Source organism: Carcharodon carcharias, chromosome 8 (genome assembly GCF_017639515.1).
Source record: "Carcharodon carcharias isolate sCarCar2 chromosome 8, sCarCar2.pri, whole genome shotgun sequence".
Classification (NCBI taxonomy): domain Eukaryota; kingdom Metazoa; phylum Chordata; class Chondrichthyes; order Lamniformes; family Lamnidae; genus Carcharodon; species Carcharodon carcharias.
The window spans coordinates 41,914,686-41,932,030 of record NC_054474.1 but is presented as its reverse complement, the minus strand read 5'-3'; the positions used below and the strand labels follow the sequence as shown (position 1 = coordinate 41,932,030).

At 41.8% G+C, this 17,345-nt stretch overlaps 1 protein-coding gene across 4 annotated transcripts in view; it reads right to left on the bottom strand.

Moving 5' to 3' along the window:
- The window catches only part of LOC121281135 (pterin-4-alpha-carbinolamine dehydratase 2-like), a 60,810-nt gene extending 47,697 nt beyond the window's left edge, over positions 1-13,113 (bottom strand). For 2 of the 4 annotated variants that reach the window (XM_041193849.1, XM_041193851.1), the window contains exons 1-2: positions 12,763-13,113; positions 1,412-1,543 (exon numbers count right to left, since the gene is read on the bottom strand). In XM_041193849.1, the coding sequence (XP_041049783.1) occupies positions 1,412-1,543; positions 12,763-12,864 (234 nt within the window). In that variant the 5' untranslated portion in view covers positions 12,865-13,113. The remainder of the gene's footprint in view (positions 1-1,411; positions 1,544-12,762) is intronic. The other 2 variants (XM_041193848.1, XM_041193852.1) reach the window with 2 other exon arrangements.
- Positions 13,114-17,345: the final 4,232 nt, after the last annotated feature.

The window sequence follows — 17,345 nt, the reverse complement described above, 5'->3', positions numbered from 1 at the left end:
ACCCCTTCAACACCCTGCACCCCTGCTCTCATTTCTTTTTGACTTTTTTAAACTTCCCTTCAACTGAACCCTCCCCCCACCCCAACTAATTGGGTTGTAGATAGGACTTTAAAAACTTAGTTATATGATTTGCCAGGACACCAGTCCCAGCATGGCTCAAATGAAGCCCGTCCCAACGGAACAGCTCTCTCCTTCCCCAGTACTGGTACCAATGCCCCATGAATCAGAACCCATTTCTCCCAGACCAATCTTTGAGTCACGCATTTACGCCTCTAATCTTATTTACCCTAAGACAATTTGCATGTGGATCAGGCAATAATCCAGAGATTACCACCTTTGCGTTTCTGCTTTTTAATTTAGCCCCGAGCTGCTCGTAGACCCTCAGCAGAACCCCTTTCCTAGTCCTACCCATGTCGTTGGTACCTATGTGGCCCACAACAACTGGATCCTTCCCCTCCCACTCCAAGTTCTTCTCCAGCCCAGAAGAGGTGTCCTTAGGCTCGGCAACAGAGCCTTCAGACTCTCTGCCTTCGCTGCAGAGAACAGTATCTATTCCCCTATGCTATCCCCTATTACTACTACATTTCTCTTTTCTCCCCCCCGCCACTCCACTTGAATGGCACTCTGGACAATGGTGCTGTGGTCAGTTTTCTCATCTTCCCTGCAGTCTGTGCCCTCGTCCGCACCGGAAGCAAGAACTCCTTACCCATGATGGTCCACCAATGAACACAACCTTCTGCTGCCTTGTCCATTCTTCACACAAACTAAAAAATTAGCTCACTTCAATTACTTTGGCACTGTTAGAGCTGAGCACAATCTTCTTTTTGCCAGATATTTGCTTTCTCTTATGTTCCAACAGGAATCAAGAGCAGCCACCCAAGTGGATTTGTCCTTTCCCATTACAGGAACACTGATGTAGTACCAATTGAGATTAGTAACAGTCCAAGGATCAAGGGGCACTACTAAACGGTTTGGGTTTCCCAATGGCCCATGAGCCAATGAGAGGAGATTTTCATCCCATTGGTCTGTGCTAATTTTAAATCCCGATGCTAGAGATGGAAAAACAGAGCTCTATGGCACCAAGCTCCTCAGCCACAAATAACTTGTGGGGTAAAATTCTCCTATCAATTTTGACCCAAGAAGTCACAAGTAAGAATGCCTGTTTTCAGACTTACTTTTTCACTAGGAAGAATTTCAGCCCCACATCCTTTCCTCATTTTATTCCAGTTATTATTGAATGATTCACTGATAAAATTTTTCAGAGAGAATTTTGACACTGATTAAACCCAGGTAATCACAAACTCCTAATTTTTGACATGGGTTTTATACAGAGGGAAAGAAAGCAAATGTTTTTTTTGAGAACACTTTTGCCAAGTCACAGTAACTAGTTTTATATTACAAAATACTGCACCTGGTTAAAATTCTTAAATGAGAATTCTTTAAAAAGCGCGTCTCTGTCTTCAACTTCTTCCCACCCGGCTGCTTTTAATTCTGGTAGAAGCTGTTCCCTTTCCTCTGGGGTTAACCACTGGGTCTGTGACGTCTAAAAGATCAAGCACAAGGCATTAATCAACCCCACCTGATTTCAAGAAGTTCAGCAATATAGTCATTTATAAATATGGACAATATTATAAACAAATATGTTTAGTAACGTAAACCATCAAGGATTGTGTAATTAGAGGAACAGACATAAAATGACATTTCACTTGAACCTTAATGCCATGTTCTCTTCTTCTGTGTGACAATGCACGCATTATGTGGAAACCCATTGAGAAGGAACTAGAAGTCTCGTACTACACCAATACCACAACAGTTAACTGAATATTCACAGATACAAAGTATCTGGTGGGGCTGGGGGGGAGGGGGTTAAGGAATTGAAAATCCATTCACACTAGCGTTGTAGAACTCACTTTAAATCATTCATATTCTGTTTCTCTTCACAAAAAGTAGACATTATGACATACTTCCTCAGTTTCTACAACACAGTAACCAGCCAGGAATCACAACAGCTCACTCACTGCCTGTTTTATGACCCTAAAAATGTTAATTGTGTTAACGGCCCAAGGTATGGCCAGAAAAGCACTTGCACAGCCCCCTGCACGCCCCAACTTTTCTTGAAGCCCCAAGACATTCTGTTAACAAGTAATCTCTAAGCAAATGAGGGGGAAAACAGAAAAGGCAGAGTTTTCTTCACGCCAGCCAACAAAATCTGGCATTACAGGACCCACCCCTCGAAAACAGCAGGAAGACAGAACTCATCTTTAAGTAGTGCCAATCCGCAGTTGCCAAAAAGAACGATGGAGCGAACTGACAACCTGTATAAAAATGTTTAAGCTAGTCAACTATGTTGCCAACATAATTATGCCTAATCCTACTTTGGAACATACTTTTATCAAAATCATAACCCTGCCAAATGGTAACTCTGCCTAAGTACAATGGCCTTTGTAGCTGTACAGAACTCCATGTTCCATGTAACCTTTAAAGTAAGCACCTTTAATGTTGAGGTGCTTTGGGATGCTCCTCAGAGGTATAATCAAGTGGATGTCAAGCCAAAGGAGGAGAGGTGTCCAAAGGTTCAGTCAACCAAAGGTACCTGTTAAGACGGGTCTTAAGAGGAGGAGAGGCTTAGAGTGAACGCCAAAGCTTACACATAGACAGCTGAAGATACAGCTGTCAAAGTGAGGAAGAGAAGCCAGACTCAGGAGGTAGTGCTCACTCTATAACAATAAGTTATGGTTATACAGCTTGTTTAACATTTATGAAATGTCTCAAGGTGCTTCACAGGAGCATTATAAAACAAAGTATAACACTGAGTGGCTATTGTTCTATTAAACCAGATGACCAAAAGCTTGGATAAAGCAGTAGGTTTTCAGCTGTGTCTTGAAGGAGGAAAGTGAGCTAGAGAGAGAAGGCTGTAGGGAGGGCTTTCCAGAGCTTGGGGCCTAGGTAATTAAAGGCATGACCCACCAATAGTGAAGCAATTATAATTGGCCATACACAAGAGGTCAGAATTAGAGGAGTGCAGATATCTGAGGATTATAGGGCTGGAGGAGATTAGATACAGAAAGGGGTGAGGTCATGGAGGGATTTGAAAATAAGGATGACAATTTTAAAATCAAGACATTGCTTGACCAGAAATCATTGCAGCACAGGGACAATAGTGGAACTCAACGGTGCACAGATGCGTGGCCATGCAGTAGTCAGGAGCTTACTGCGCAGGGGGCAAATAGTGGACACATCTTAAAGCAACTACTTCTTCTGGTCACGCAGCAATCTTAAAGGATCCACAGGGTGCAACAAAGCAGGCCACACGCAGCAAAGAGAAATAAAAGTGAATATTGCTCTGAAGAATGGGGACTTCTGAGGAATCACGTGGCTGGGAGTGGTTAGAGAGAGAGGAGGGGCACAGCCATGAAGGGATTTAAACATGAGGATTGTAATTTTAAATTGGAGGCATGGGAGAATTAGGAGAAAATGCAGGTCAGTAAGGACTGGTATGATGGCTGAACAACATTTGGTTTGCTTTAAGATACGGACAGCTGGATTTTGGCTGCACAGATGTTCACAGGGATGGAGGGTGGAAGCCTAGCCCCAAAGATCATCAGAATAGTCAATTTTGGAGGTTGGAAAGATATGGATGAAGTTTTAGCTGCAGATGGGTTAAAGTAAGGTTGGGGGAAGGTGAAAGTAGGCCACCAATAGGATGCAAAGGCTATGGGATCAGAGGCATTGGTGAGGGATTGAGAGATCAATTGTTTCAAGAGCTGAAGAAAGGTCGACAGTCGAGGAAGTTCACACAATTAGTTATAGGGGGTGCCAATGATCGTTTTGATTACTGCCACTTAAGTGGTGCAACGCGAACAAAATCCTCATTGGGGATATTTAAACAAGGAGTTGCAGGAATAAGGGGCACGAGTTTGGGAACTGAAAACTTGTTCAACAGTTTGAGAGAGGAAGAGGTTGGAGATGCAGTTGGTAATGTGTAAGGATAGCAGGGTCAACTTCTGTTTTTTTTAAAAAGGAGGGTAATGAGAGCACCCAATGTGCCTTAGAAGGGACAGTTTACAAAAATAGCATACATTCAGCTATTTTGCATTCTACTAAAAATACATGAATTCATGTATAACTCTAATAGTAAATAAAGTTATGAATTTCTTTTGCATGTCATGACAGGTTTGATAGAGCATGTAAAATGCTTCAGAAGCAAGTCTTTATTCTGCCGTAGTATCTTAAAATCACCACAAGATGGCAAATCATCACGACTAGAAGCCAACTAAAACTTCTAAACCTACACCTGCCTTGAAGTAACAACTTTGTACTTTTCAAATTGTCAAATGAACTCAAAATTTGAGATTTTTTTTTTAAAAAGCGGTACATCACAGAAAATCTAATACAGTGCAAATTTTTCACAAATATGTCCATCATTGAAGTCACTTTTAAGGTTCAATACGATGTAGTCTTGGTTAATTAAGTGGGCCCATGAAACTTAATACAGACAAGTGTAAAGTGTTCAACTCTCCGAGACTAGTTGCTGTGCCCTACTATAACTCCAAATGCATGTAGTTAACATGAAAGTGATCCAGCATTGTGGATTTGAGATAGTCAGGACCTGGCTGAAACTACACACAAAAAAAAAATCTTAACAACAATGAGAGAGAATAAGGCCAATACAAAAATCAGTAAGGAATAAAAAAAGATGGTATTTTAATTAATTAGGTGGGAGCTGAAGCATTATTCCAGTGTTTCAGAAAAAACAAATTTAGATCATGCATCTGATCAGGTTTACTCTCTTTGAAATGAACAGAAAAACTGCACATTTAGCGTACACTGTTCTTATTGCGCTACAGTTTTTCAGGTTTAGTAATTTTACTGGTATACTACTTCTGCGGTCTATAGGTCACTCAGCTGTACTTTCCTTTGTACATAACTATAATTAATTTACCCTACTTGATTTAGTTTTCATTTACTGATACAGCACTTTGTCAATTATCAATCTTCCATGCTTAATATGTAACTTCAGAGTAACAGGCTCTGTGATTAATACTGTTCTGACAATAAAAGCTATCAAAATTTTTTTTAAAATTAATGTTACTGTTTATCCAAGTATTCTCATGTGGAAATAAATTTAAAAGCATAAGTTTCACTTCATAGTTTTAAGTTCATGGGTAGAATTTTTCCCTTGTCGGGCTGACGGTCCCGGGAGCGGTCGCAAAGCCGATCAGGATCGGGATCGGGATCGGGCCCCGCTGTGATTTCACACTGGCTGGCCAATTAACAGTGGAAAGAGTGAAAAGTGCACTGCAGCGCTGCCGGGGTGGGGGTAGGAGGAGCACGAGCGCTGAAGTTCATGCATGCACATGGGTGCAGTAAAAGCTCCCTGAAGCATAGAGCTGCCTCAGGGAGCTGAAGATTTTTAAACAATAAAAATAGATATTTTAAAAATGATGAAAACAGGTCACCTCATGTGACTTTGTCACATGAGCAGGGACATGTTAAATAGGAGTGTTAAAAGTTTTTTTTTTAAAAAAGTCACTGGTTGAAACCTCATCCCGCTCGTGGATGAAGTTTCGCCACAAATGCAAAGGCTGCTTTGCCTTTTCGCCCGCCCACCAACCAAACGGTTAGACGGGCAGTGAAAAATTCAAATCAATTAATTGATTAAGGGCCTTAATAAGCCACTTAATTGTCAGTAAGCGTACTGCCAACTCTCTCACATGCCTGCCGACCGAAATGTCACGTGAATGCACGATGTCGGGACACTCGTCCAACGTCATCACTTTACTCAGCAGTGCTGTTTCAGCTCAGAACATCCCAATTAAAAATGGGACCATTAGCAAAAATTGTCCCCAGTGAATTCCACCATGGGGAGGCATAGTGGTATTGTCACTGGACTAATATTCCAGAGACCCAGTGTTCAAATCCCACCATGGCAGATGGTGAAATTTGAATTCACTAAAAATCTGGAACCAAAAGTCTGATGATGACCACGAAACCATTGCCAATTGTCGTAAAAACCCATCAGCACTAATGTCCTTTAGGGAATGGAATCTGCTCTCTTTACCTGGTCTAGCCCTGCATGTGACTCCAGAACCACAGCAATGTGGTTGACTCTTAAATGCCCTCTGAACAAGGGCAATTAGGGATGGGCAATAAATGCTGGCCTAGCCAGCTACACCCACATCCCATGACTGAATAGAAGAAAATTATAACCATTACTAAATACAAAAATAACAACCATGAAGAAGAACATTATCTTCATGAGAAGATATTTGCGAGCGAACAAAACTTTACCTAAAGACAAAAGCAATGATGCAAAACACACTGAACATGTCATGAAATCATAGATTTTATTATGCATGATTCTTCTTCTCAAACTAAAACGGACAACACTTTTACCTGAAACACAACAGGTTAGGGCTCTATTAATGTCTCCGTGGATAATGAGACAATGGATATGTGCATAGAGACAGCCACATGGACCACGAAAGATTCAGTTTTGAGTCCTGGTATGTACCATAGAGGTGGTGCCCATCAACCTCGAATGGAGAAATAAAAAGATCAAAGGCCCACCTTTGTAATGTCAGAGTAAGACCAACAGGTGTTTTTCCACAAGTAACCATTCACACATTAGGCACACAGATGGGATTATTATAAATCTTGAGAATTCCTTTAATTTATATACAATAAGTACGTGGCGATATTCACTATTCAGGTATACGGTTTATTAAGCTACGTTTTATAAGCATTGGATTTGTAACAATCCATTTCCTTGAAGAAACATAAAACACAACACTGACATTGTTCAGCAACAGAACTTGTATTTATATAGGGCCTTAATATGACAACCACCTTCACAAGAACATTATAAAAGAAACATTGACACCAAGCCACAGAGATATAAGGCCAGACTACCAAAAGTTTAGTCCGAGAGGTAGGTTTTAACAAGTGCCTTAAATGAAGAAAATGAGGTAGTGAGGCAGAGAGCTGTAGGGAGGGTATTCCAGAGTTTGGGGCCTATGTGAGTGAAGGCACAGCCACCAATGGTGGAGGGACTAAAATCAGAGAAGAAGAGGCCAGAATTAGAGGAGTGCAGGTATCCTGGGGGGTAACGGAGCTGGAGGAGATTTAGGTTGGAGTGAGGCCATGGAGGGATTTCAAAACAAGGATGAAAATTTTAAAATCAATACGTTGTTTGACTGGTAGCCAATGTTGGTCAGCAAGCACAGGGATGATAGGGGAACAGGGACTTGGTGAGAGTCAAGAAACAGGCAGCAGCATTTTAGACAATCTCAAGTTTACAGAGGGTAGAATGTGGGAGACCAGCCAGGCGTGCGTTGGAATAGTCAAAGGGTACAGAAGGTATGAATGAGGGTTTCAGCAGCAGGTAAGCTGAGACAGGGATGAAGTTGAACAATGTTAGAGGCTGAAATAGATGGCCTTAGTGATGGCACACTAAGAGTCAGATGATCATCTTGATGTCAAACATGACACAAAGGTTGCAGACAGACTGCCACTAGGTTAGAGTTGGTAGCTAGGAAATAGCGGTTGGAACAGGGACTAAAAACTATGGCTTCAGACTTCCAAGTATTCAAATGAGGAAATTTCTGCTCATCCAAAATCTAACACTTACAAATTCTTAACTGCCCCACAATACAGCCCCAGGTCAAAATCATTTATGAAAAGATAAAGCATTCTTTAACTCCAAATAAATTTAGGAGAAAAATGGCAACTGTTTATAAACAAAGTCAAAAATGAAGTGCGTTGTGAATCAGCTTCGAAAAGAGAAAATCTTCAAAAAGTGATGATAGCATTATACCCAGTTAACCTTAGCCTCTCTGAAAAAATTATTTCTCCTTCACTGAATAAGTCTATTGCATCAAAGATATGTTATATTTAGTAGGTTGGCTAAACTTCAAATTTGGCTAATGTATTTTTTAATGATTACACTTATGATCAACTCAAAAAATTATAAATTTACCCCGACTCAAAGCCTTTTCCAAAATGGACTCAAACATTTAAAAATGCACAAAATTGTGCATGATACCATTATAATGCAATCGTTAGCTGAGGTAAATGTTTAAACGAATATGAAGGGCTTGTTCTCTTAGTCCCAATAACTGATGCACAAAATACCCAGCTATTTAGAGGCTAAAGATATGCTCATGAGATATGCATCAGCAACCCTCCCTACAAATTCTTGGCTACTATCAGGCCATTTTTGTAGAGTACCACAGGTGGTATATTTTAATGAGTGAAGCAGAGAATGACAAATATAAGCCTGTTTATATCACAGTCACCCTCCTGCAACATTTAATAATTCTCTTTTTTGCCAATTTTTCCTTCCCCACTTCCTGAGAACCATTCCACAGGTGTTAGATACCCTCTTGCAATTCACCCCAAAGCCCATTCTTCATGTGAACATAAACAATGAGGACTGGCAGGCTATCTTGTTGCCTAGAACAGCACCTGCAAGTCTTAACTCAACATCAATATGCATGCACTTCCAGCAGAGGATGTAATCAATAGAAAGAAGTCTAGCCACTTTTCTATACCCTAGCCCAGGGTTGCAGTTATCAGTACTTTATTGCAAGCTGGGAATCAAACCTGGGTTCATTCAGGTCTTTGTGACTTTGCTGTTCATCGCCTTGATTAGCTGAGTCACTGAAAGAGGCTGCTTTCCAGCCACTTTAAAATATCTAAAATGTTTTTGTTTTGTCCTTCCTATTGATACAAAATGCAATAAAAATAAAGCATTTTGTCTATAATGATGACTTATTGGATTATTCAAATGTGGATGTACAAAGGAATCTGGGTGTCCTTGTGCACCAGTCAGTAAAAGTAAACAGGTGCAGCAAGCAATTAGGAAGGCAAATGGCAAGTTGGCCTTCATTGCAAGAGGATTTGAGTTCAGGAGTAGGGGTATCTTATTGCAGTTATACAAAGCCTTGGTGAAACCACACCTGGAGTATTGCATCAGTTTTGGTCTCCCAACCCAAGAAAGGTTATACTTGCCATAGAGGGAGTGCAGCGAAGGTTCGCTACGCTGATACCGGGGATTGCAGGACTGTCGTATAAGGAGAGATTGGTTCGACTGGGCCTGTATTCACTAGAGTTTAGAAGAATGAGAGGGGATCTGATTGAAACGTATAAAATTCTAACAGGGCTAGACAGGCTAGACGCAGGGAGGATGATTCCTCTGGTTGGGGAATCTAGAACCAAGGGCCACAGTCTTAGGGTATGGGGCAGGCCATTTAGGACTAAGATAAGGAAAAATTTCTTCACTTAGGAGGGTGGTCAACCTGTGGAATTCTCTACCACAGAAGGCTATGGAGGCTGGGTCACTGAGTATGTTCAAGAAAGACATTGGTAATTTTTTGGATATTAGGGGCATCAAGGGGTATGGAGAGAAAGCAGGAATATGGTGTTGAGATAGAGGATCAGCCATGATCATATTGAATGGCGGAGCAGGCTTGAAGGGCCCAATGGCCTACTCCTGCTCCTAGTTTCAATGTTTCTATGTTTCGTTCCTCGAACTTGACACAAGGGTAAAATTGGACAGGCAAGTCCCCACCACTGAATAAAATAAAACACCCTATTAATATACAATTGACAAAATAGTGGCCAATATGTCATGTCATTGCTATCACAGCCCTCGGAGAGGGACTGATCTTGGATAATCAAAGTGTTTGGAACTGAACAATATGCCAAGCCACTCCATTACAAGCATGCTGTTGGTTTGTTTAACACCTGTACTTGTATGTCCAAATGCCATTTTGAATCTTACAAATGTTTGAACATCTAAATTACATTATGAGTAACAGTGTTTCGATGTTCTGTGGTCTGGGATATCTTCAAAGGAATTTGATGCTACATCTTTGAGGGGTACTACACAAAAAATCAGTATACTGTCTGGAGCCATCAGGGCACTCAGTAAAATCAATAGATTCTGTGGCAGTGGAAGCCAATTAAGAAAGAACAACTGTATTGCAAGAGTTCATTTCATATTGCAGGTTAGTCAAAGAAAAAGGTCTCAATCATTTGACAAATATACCGTTTTGTATAGAGTACTATCCATTTACCTGTTTAGTAAATTTGTCTAGTGGGTTTACAGCAAGAGCTACATTAAGTGCACATTCTGGTATCTCTATTTGCCTAATATCTAGGTAAATTGTATAGAGTCACAATTTGAAGGGAATGCAAGGCCCACTTACAGGAGTGGCCAAAATTGAAGTGAACCAAAGAAAACATTCAGCATTAAAAGCCCAAAACATAACCCAAGGTTATTTAAAAGATACAAAATTCTGCATTCTCATTGAAAATTCAAAACTAATTTCAAAACCAAATATAGGACAATATCACATGTTAACACTGCAATATATGACAAACCTAATCATTTGTTAACTACAATCTTAAACTCTTTTGTGAAGCAATTTGCTGCATTCCGACCTTATAGTGGCAAAAGTACTAGACACCCACCCTAAATTCTCAACCAATTTCACGTAATAGCAACATTCAGGCTTACTCCAATGAATGAATTAAGAGTTCCGGATAAGAAGGGGAAACCTAGCTGGGTCGCAAAAGGAAGGAAGGCAGTGAAGTCAAACAGCTCTTTTGTACTATCCAATTTCATTTTCTGGTAAGATAAACACGCAAATCAGCCATGACTATGTTCTTGAGCTCCATGTTGCTGCACTGCTAATCAAGAAGAGTAGTGTACAAGACAAGGCATAGAATTAGATTACAAAAATGTAATTATATTACAAAGATCTAAAAAAATTACATTATAAATATAAAATTTAACCAGTATTTTAATTTTTGAATCAAAATAAATGTTGCTGCAATGCTACCATAACATTAGTCAAATTGTGATTATTGTATAATTCATCTATTGTGAAAGTAGAATATTTGTACAGGAATTCTTCAAATTGAAACGTATGAAGGAACCTTGCAATTGATCATTTTAATATCCAAAAACATCAGATACAGTACGAAGGATGATCAAACTTCCAGAACATTATTACTTTTGGTGAGGTTTGTTCAACTCACCCAAACTGCACGAGGCAATTCCAGACAATTGCAGCCCTCTACTGCACAATAGTCAATGACAACTTACATTTCAATAGCACTTTTCTTCCCACTGTCCAAAAGCACTAAACAGGTGCGTAATCAAAAAGTGTCACGGAGCCAATGAAGGAACAGTTAGGAATGATTAAAGATTTGATTGAAGATGTGAGTTTTAAAGAACACTGTAAAAAGGTTTAGTATGGGAATTTCAGAGCATGGGATCCAGTTTGCTTTTAGCACATCTACCAATAGTGGAGCAGAGAGAGAGAAGGAAAATGAACTAGAGGTCAGAATTTGGGGGAAGGGGTAGGGCTCTGCAGGAAATTAGAGACATGGAGGGGATGAGAATATAAAATGAAATGTGTCAGGGAACCTGGAAGCAGGTCAGCAAAAAAATGGGGTGAACTGGACTTGGTGCAGGATAGAAGTGAAGTAGCAGGATTTCAGAAGAGTTGGGGGGTGGTGTTGGGGAGAAGGAATGGGATGAAAGCATGGATGAGGGTTTCAGCAGTAGGTCAGCTAAGGCAAGGTGCAGGCAGGTAAAGTTACAGAAGTGGATGTAGACAGTAATGTAGAGGGTATATGGGGTCAGAAATTCAGCATGGGGTCAAACAGAACGACAAACTGCAAACATAGTCTCAAGAGTTACTGGAGAGTGGTATGGAGTCAATAGCAAGGCCACTAGGTTTGTGCCAAGGGCCAGAGATAATGACTTTGGTCTTTCCAATGTTTAGCCTGCAGGAAATTGCAGCTCACACAGGCCTGGATGTCAGTCAAGCCGTCCATTAACACAGCAGCAGCAGATAGGTTAGGACAGGAAATGGATGGGTAGAGTTAGGCATCATCTAGATCAGCCAAGGTGACCATGTTTGGAGATGATATCACCAAGCATGTTAGATGAGAAAGAAAGAGTCAAGGATATATCCTTGGGCAACTTTGGGGGTAGGGCTGCAGTAGCAGGAAATGAAGCAATTCATGAAAATGCTTTGGCTGTGCTCATATAAGCAAGAGTAGAACAAGTGGATAGCAGAAATGGAGCTTTGGAGAATGATGACGTGGTTGACACTAGCCAAGGCTTCAGGAAAGTTGAAGAGGGTTACAGTCGTAGAGAGTAGTCACTGTGCGTGTCAGTCTGCATAAAGAATATTCACAGGCCAGTTAATTTCAGAACATCACAGCCAAGGTCGAACCCACTCTGACGTCTGAACATATGCTGCACTTTCTATCAGGCGTAAGCATGAAGAGTGGGAACCTTGGGAGAGTTGTCCCTTTTGCCTCAAGGTACTAAAACTAATAGTATCCCCTGGCGCTGCTTTGGCCTCAAATCAGCGAACTCGGCAGAGAATGAATTGAAAAACGTTTTAATTTTTGGCCGTGAAGACAGTGCCCTTTTAACGCCTGTAGTTATAAACCGACAGCTGAATGCAATCTAGTTATCTGCAGCCCACAATCAAAAAATGAATTAGAGAAAAGTCAAGACTGCAGAGAAAAAAAATGACCAAAAAAATCTATTGCATTTTCTCTTGAAAAAGGTTCACAGGGCAACCTCTTCCAAAAACTATCCATTCCTCCGCCCGCCGCCCCCCGTCGGTGTGTATGAGGCCCTTGTATCCTCCAGTGCACTGGCTACCGGGAAGTGTTGCGCTCTGCTCCTGTGTTTGCAATACTGAACGCACTCTGCGTCAGGCCGGTACTTACCATTTTTGAAGACAGTCTAAAGGGAGCGACACTGGAGTGCGCGGAGAGGAGAGCACACAGAGCTCTGGGCCCCGCCGCACGGCTGAACATTAACCAGCTCATCGTTCTTCGAATAACCCACGGCCTCCAAATCACTCCTGGCGCTGCCTATCTTCACCGAGCAAAGTCCCCCAACTCGATTGGGGCGTTCAATTTCCTGTTCGAAAATATAAAATAAAAATAGCCACTCATGACCAATTGCATATAATAAAATTAGATTCATTTAAAAAAAAACATAAATCGGGCTTATTTTAAAGAATGGTATAACTTTTCCGCGTCCCTCTAGAGGGAGTAGTTTGTACATTATGCCTTTGGGTGTGTTTCAATAATGACCAGAGGCTCCCAGTTCTGAATAACAGACAGGATAGGGAATCTCTGGCTTCTTCAAATATACCTAGGGAAACGTGGGAAATCGGGTCAGGCTTTAAATTAATGCGACAAACGTGTACAATTTTTAATTAGCAAAAATTGGCTGCTTTATAAATTAAAAATTAACAATTAACAAGATAGCGCTTAAGACATATTGTTCCTTTGTGGGCACAGCTATATGCCTTCATCTGAGATTCACACATTAATTTTCTAGCAGGCAGACAGTGGACAAGAACAGGAATCCCAAATTAATTTTCCCTTTCTGAACTTCAACTTGGCAATGCATTGCTACTACCCACCTGGCTGAGAGCTAATTTGGCACAGATCAGGGTCTAAATCCACAGCCTTCTGTATTAGTCCAATATGGTGCCTTTTAACCACTAAGACATTTGATGATCACAGGGCAGTATTTACTGAAAAACTTTCAAGCTTTTCTAAATGCTGCATTATTCCACCACAGTAGAAAAGTAATGTAGAGTCGCTTTGGTTATCTCCCCCCATTTACGTGGTGGAGACTTTATGGTGGGAGCACACTGTTGCTCCACTAATCAACATTAGGACTGTTGTTTCATTAGCATCACTGACTTTTACTCAAACCCAATGCAAAATGGTCACATTTGCAGCTAATAGAGCCATTGGAAGTAAAAGAGACATCTCAGAAATTACATAAAGAGTTGGACTGAAAACATTATTCTTGGCAGCTTTTGGTCTCATGAGATGATGGTTTGTGCTGTGGTGGTCAAATCTGTTTTAAACATTGCCTGGTTTGGCTCAGGAGTCCCACTCTGGCATGGCAGTCTCTGCCACATTTGTTGCAGAGGAAGACAATGGGCTAAGAAGGTGCAGGATTGACTGGTCTCTGTTTTCAAAAACAGAATTACCTGGAAAAACTCAGCAGGTCTGGCAGCATCGGCGGAGAAGAAAAGAGTTGACGTTTCGAGTCCTCATGACCCTTCGACAGAACAGTTCTGTCGAAGGGTCATGAGGACTCGAAACGTCAACTCTTTTCTTCTCCGCCGATGCTGCCAGACCTGCTGAGTCTTTCCAGGTAATTCTGTTTTTGTTTTGTATTTCCAGCATCCGCATTTTTTTGTTTTTGTTTTTGTTTTTGTTTTGGTCTCTGTTTTCTCTGGGCCTGCTTCTCAGCCAGCTGAGTTTTCTGTGTCGACGCATCTCTTTCAATGCCCTCCAAACAGTCAGCCTCCAGAAGTCACGGCCATCAGCAACTGTCTCCCAGTTGTCAGTGTCAATCTTCATATCTCGCTTGCAGGTATAATTGTAGCAGAGGTATAGACGTACAGCAAGTCATGACCCAGTGGCTAGTTCACCATACAGAAGGTCTTTGGGAATATGGCCTTCATCCACCCAATGAATATGACTGAGCCAGCACAGTCATCATTGGTTCAGTAATGTATATGCCGATACTTAAGTTTGTAAAGAGCAACATCCTACACACCCTATCAACAGTTAAACACTACATTTTTAAATATGTAGCCTACCTTTACCTGAATCTTCCTTTGAATTTGTATTTGCAATATTTTCAAATGTCTACTTTGATATGCAGGTGTAGAATACAATATCAATGTTATTCAATGAATAACAGCTTCTTCATCACCCGGAAACTTTTTTTAATTCATTCATGGGATGTGGGCTTCACTGGCTGGGCCAGCATTTATTACCTATCCCTAATTGCCCTTGAGAAGGTGGTGGTGAGCTGCCTTCTTGAACCACTGTAATCCACATGGTGGAGGCACACGCACAGTGCTGTTACGAAGGGAATTCCAGGATTTTGACCCAGTAACAGTGAAGGAATGGTGATATATTTGCAAATCAGGATGGTGTGTGCCTTGGAAGGGAACTTCCAGGTGGTGGTCTGCTGCCCTTATTCTTCTAGATGGTCATGGTCGTAAGTTTAGAAGGTGCTGTCTAAGGAGCCTGCTGAGTTCCTGCATCTTATATATGGTACACACTGCTGCCACTGTACATCAGTGGTGGAGGAGTGGATGTTTGTGGAAGGATGGTATCAAGCTTCTTAAGTGCTGTCGCAACTGCACTCATCCAGGCAAGTGGGGAGTATTCCATCAAACTCCTGACTTGTGCCTTGTAGATGGTGGATAGGCTTTGGGGAAGCAGGAGGTGAGCTACTCATCACAGGATTCCTAGCCTCTGACCTGCTCTTGTAGCCACAGTATACGGCTATTGTCTAGTTCAGCTTCTGGTCAATGGTACCCCTCAAGATGTTGATAACAAGGGATTCAGTGATGGTAATGCCATTGAATGTCAAGTGGTGATGATTGGATTCTCTCTTGTTGGAAATGGCCATTGCATGGCACTTGTATGGCACAAATGTCATTTGGCACTTGTCAGCCCAAGCCTGGATATTGTCCAGGTCTTGCTGCATTTGAGCATGGACTGCTTCAGTATCTGAGGAGTCATAAATGCTGCTGAACATTGTGCAATCATCAGCAAACATCCCCTTCTGACCTTATGATGGAAGGAAGGTCATTGCTGAAGCAGCTGAAGATGATTGGGTCCAGGACACTACCCCGAGGAACTCCTGCAGCAATGTTCTGGAACCGAGATGATTGACCTTCAACAAACACAACCATCTTCCTTTCTGCTAGGTATGACTCCAGCCTGCGGAGAGTTTTCCCCTAATTCCCATCGCCCCCAGTTTTGCTAGGGCTCCTTGATGTCAAGAACAGCCACTGTCATCTCACCTCAGGAGTTCAGCTCTTTGATCCATGTTTGAACCAAGGATGTAATGAGGTCAGGAGCTGAGTGACCCTGGCGGAACCAAAACTGAGCATCAGTGAGCAGGTTATTGCTAAGCAAGTACACTTCATATTACGGCTGATGACACCTTCCATCACTTTACTGAATTAGCTGGGTTGAATTTGTCCTGCTTTTTGTGGACAAAACATACCTGGGCAATTTTCCACATTGCCCGTTAGATGCCAGTGTTGTAGCTGTAGTGAAACAGCTTGGCTAGGGGTGCGGCAGGTTCTGGAATACAAATCTTCAGTACTATTGCCAGAATATTCTCAGGGCCCATAGCCTTTGGAATATCCAGTGCCTTCAGCCGTTTCTTGATTTCATGTGGAGTGAATCATATTGGCTGAAGACTAAAAACAAAAAAACTGCGGATGCTGGAAATCCAAAACAAAAACAGAATTACCTGGAAAAACTCAACAGGTCCGGCAGCATCGGCGGAGAAGAAAAGAGTTGATGTTTCAAGTCCTCATGACCCTTCGACAGAACTTGAGTGAGTCCAAGAAAGAGTTGAAATATAAGCTGGTTTAAGGTGTGTGGGAGGGGAGAGAGAGAGAGAGAGAAGTGGAGGGGGTTGGTGTGGTTGTAGGGACAAACAAGCAGTGATAGAAGCAGATCATCAAAAGATGTCACAAACAACAGAACAAAAGAACACATAGGTGTTAAAGTTGGTGATATTATCTAAACGAATGTGCTAATTAAGAATGGATGGTAGGGCACTCAAGGTATAGCTCTAGTGGGGGTGGGGGGAGCATAAAAGATTTAAAAATATTTAAAAATAATGGAAATAAGTGGAAAAAAAAAATCTATATAATTTATTGGAAAAAAAAACAAAAGGAAGGGGGAAACAGAAAGGGGGTGGGGATGGAGGAGGGAGCTCAAGACCTAAAGTTGTTGAATTCAATATTCAGTCCGGAAGGCTGTAAAGTGCCTAGTCGGAAGATGAGGTGTTGTTCCTCCAGTTTGCGTTGGGCTTCACTGGAACAATGCAGCAAGCCAAGGACAGACATGTGGGCAAGAGAGCAGGGTGGAGTGTTAAAATGGCAAGCGACAGGGAGGTTTGGGTCATTCTTGCAGACAGACCGCAGGTGTTCTGCAAAGCGGTCGCCCAGTTTATGTTTGGTCTCTCCAATGTAGAGGAGACCACATTGGGAGCAACGAATGCAGTAGACTAAGTTGGGGGAAATTCAAGTGAAATGCTGCTTCACTTGAAAGGAGTGTTTGGGCACTTGGACGGTGAGGAGAGAGGAAGTGAAGGGGCAGGTGTTGCATCTTTTGCGTGAGCATGGGGTGGTGCCATAGGAGGGGGTTGAGGAGTAGGGGGTGATGGAGGAGTGGACCAGGGTGTCCCGGAGGGAACGATCCCTATGGAATGCCAACTGGGGGGGGTGAAGGGAAGATGT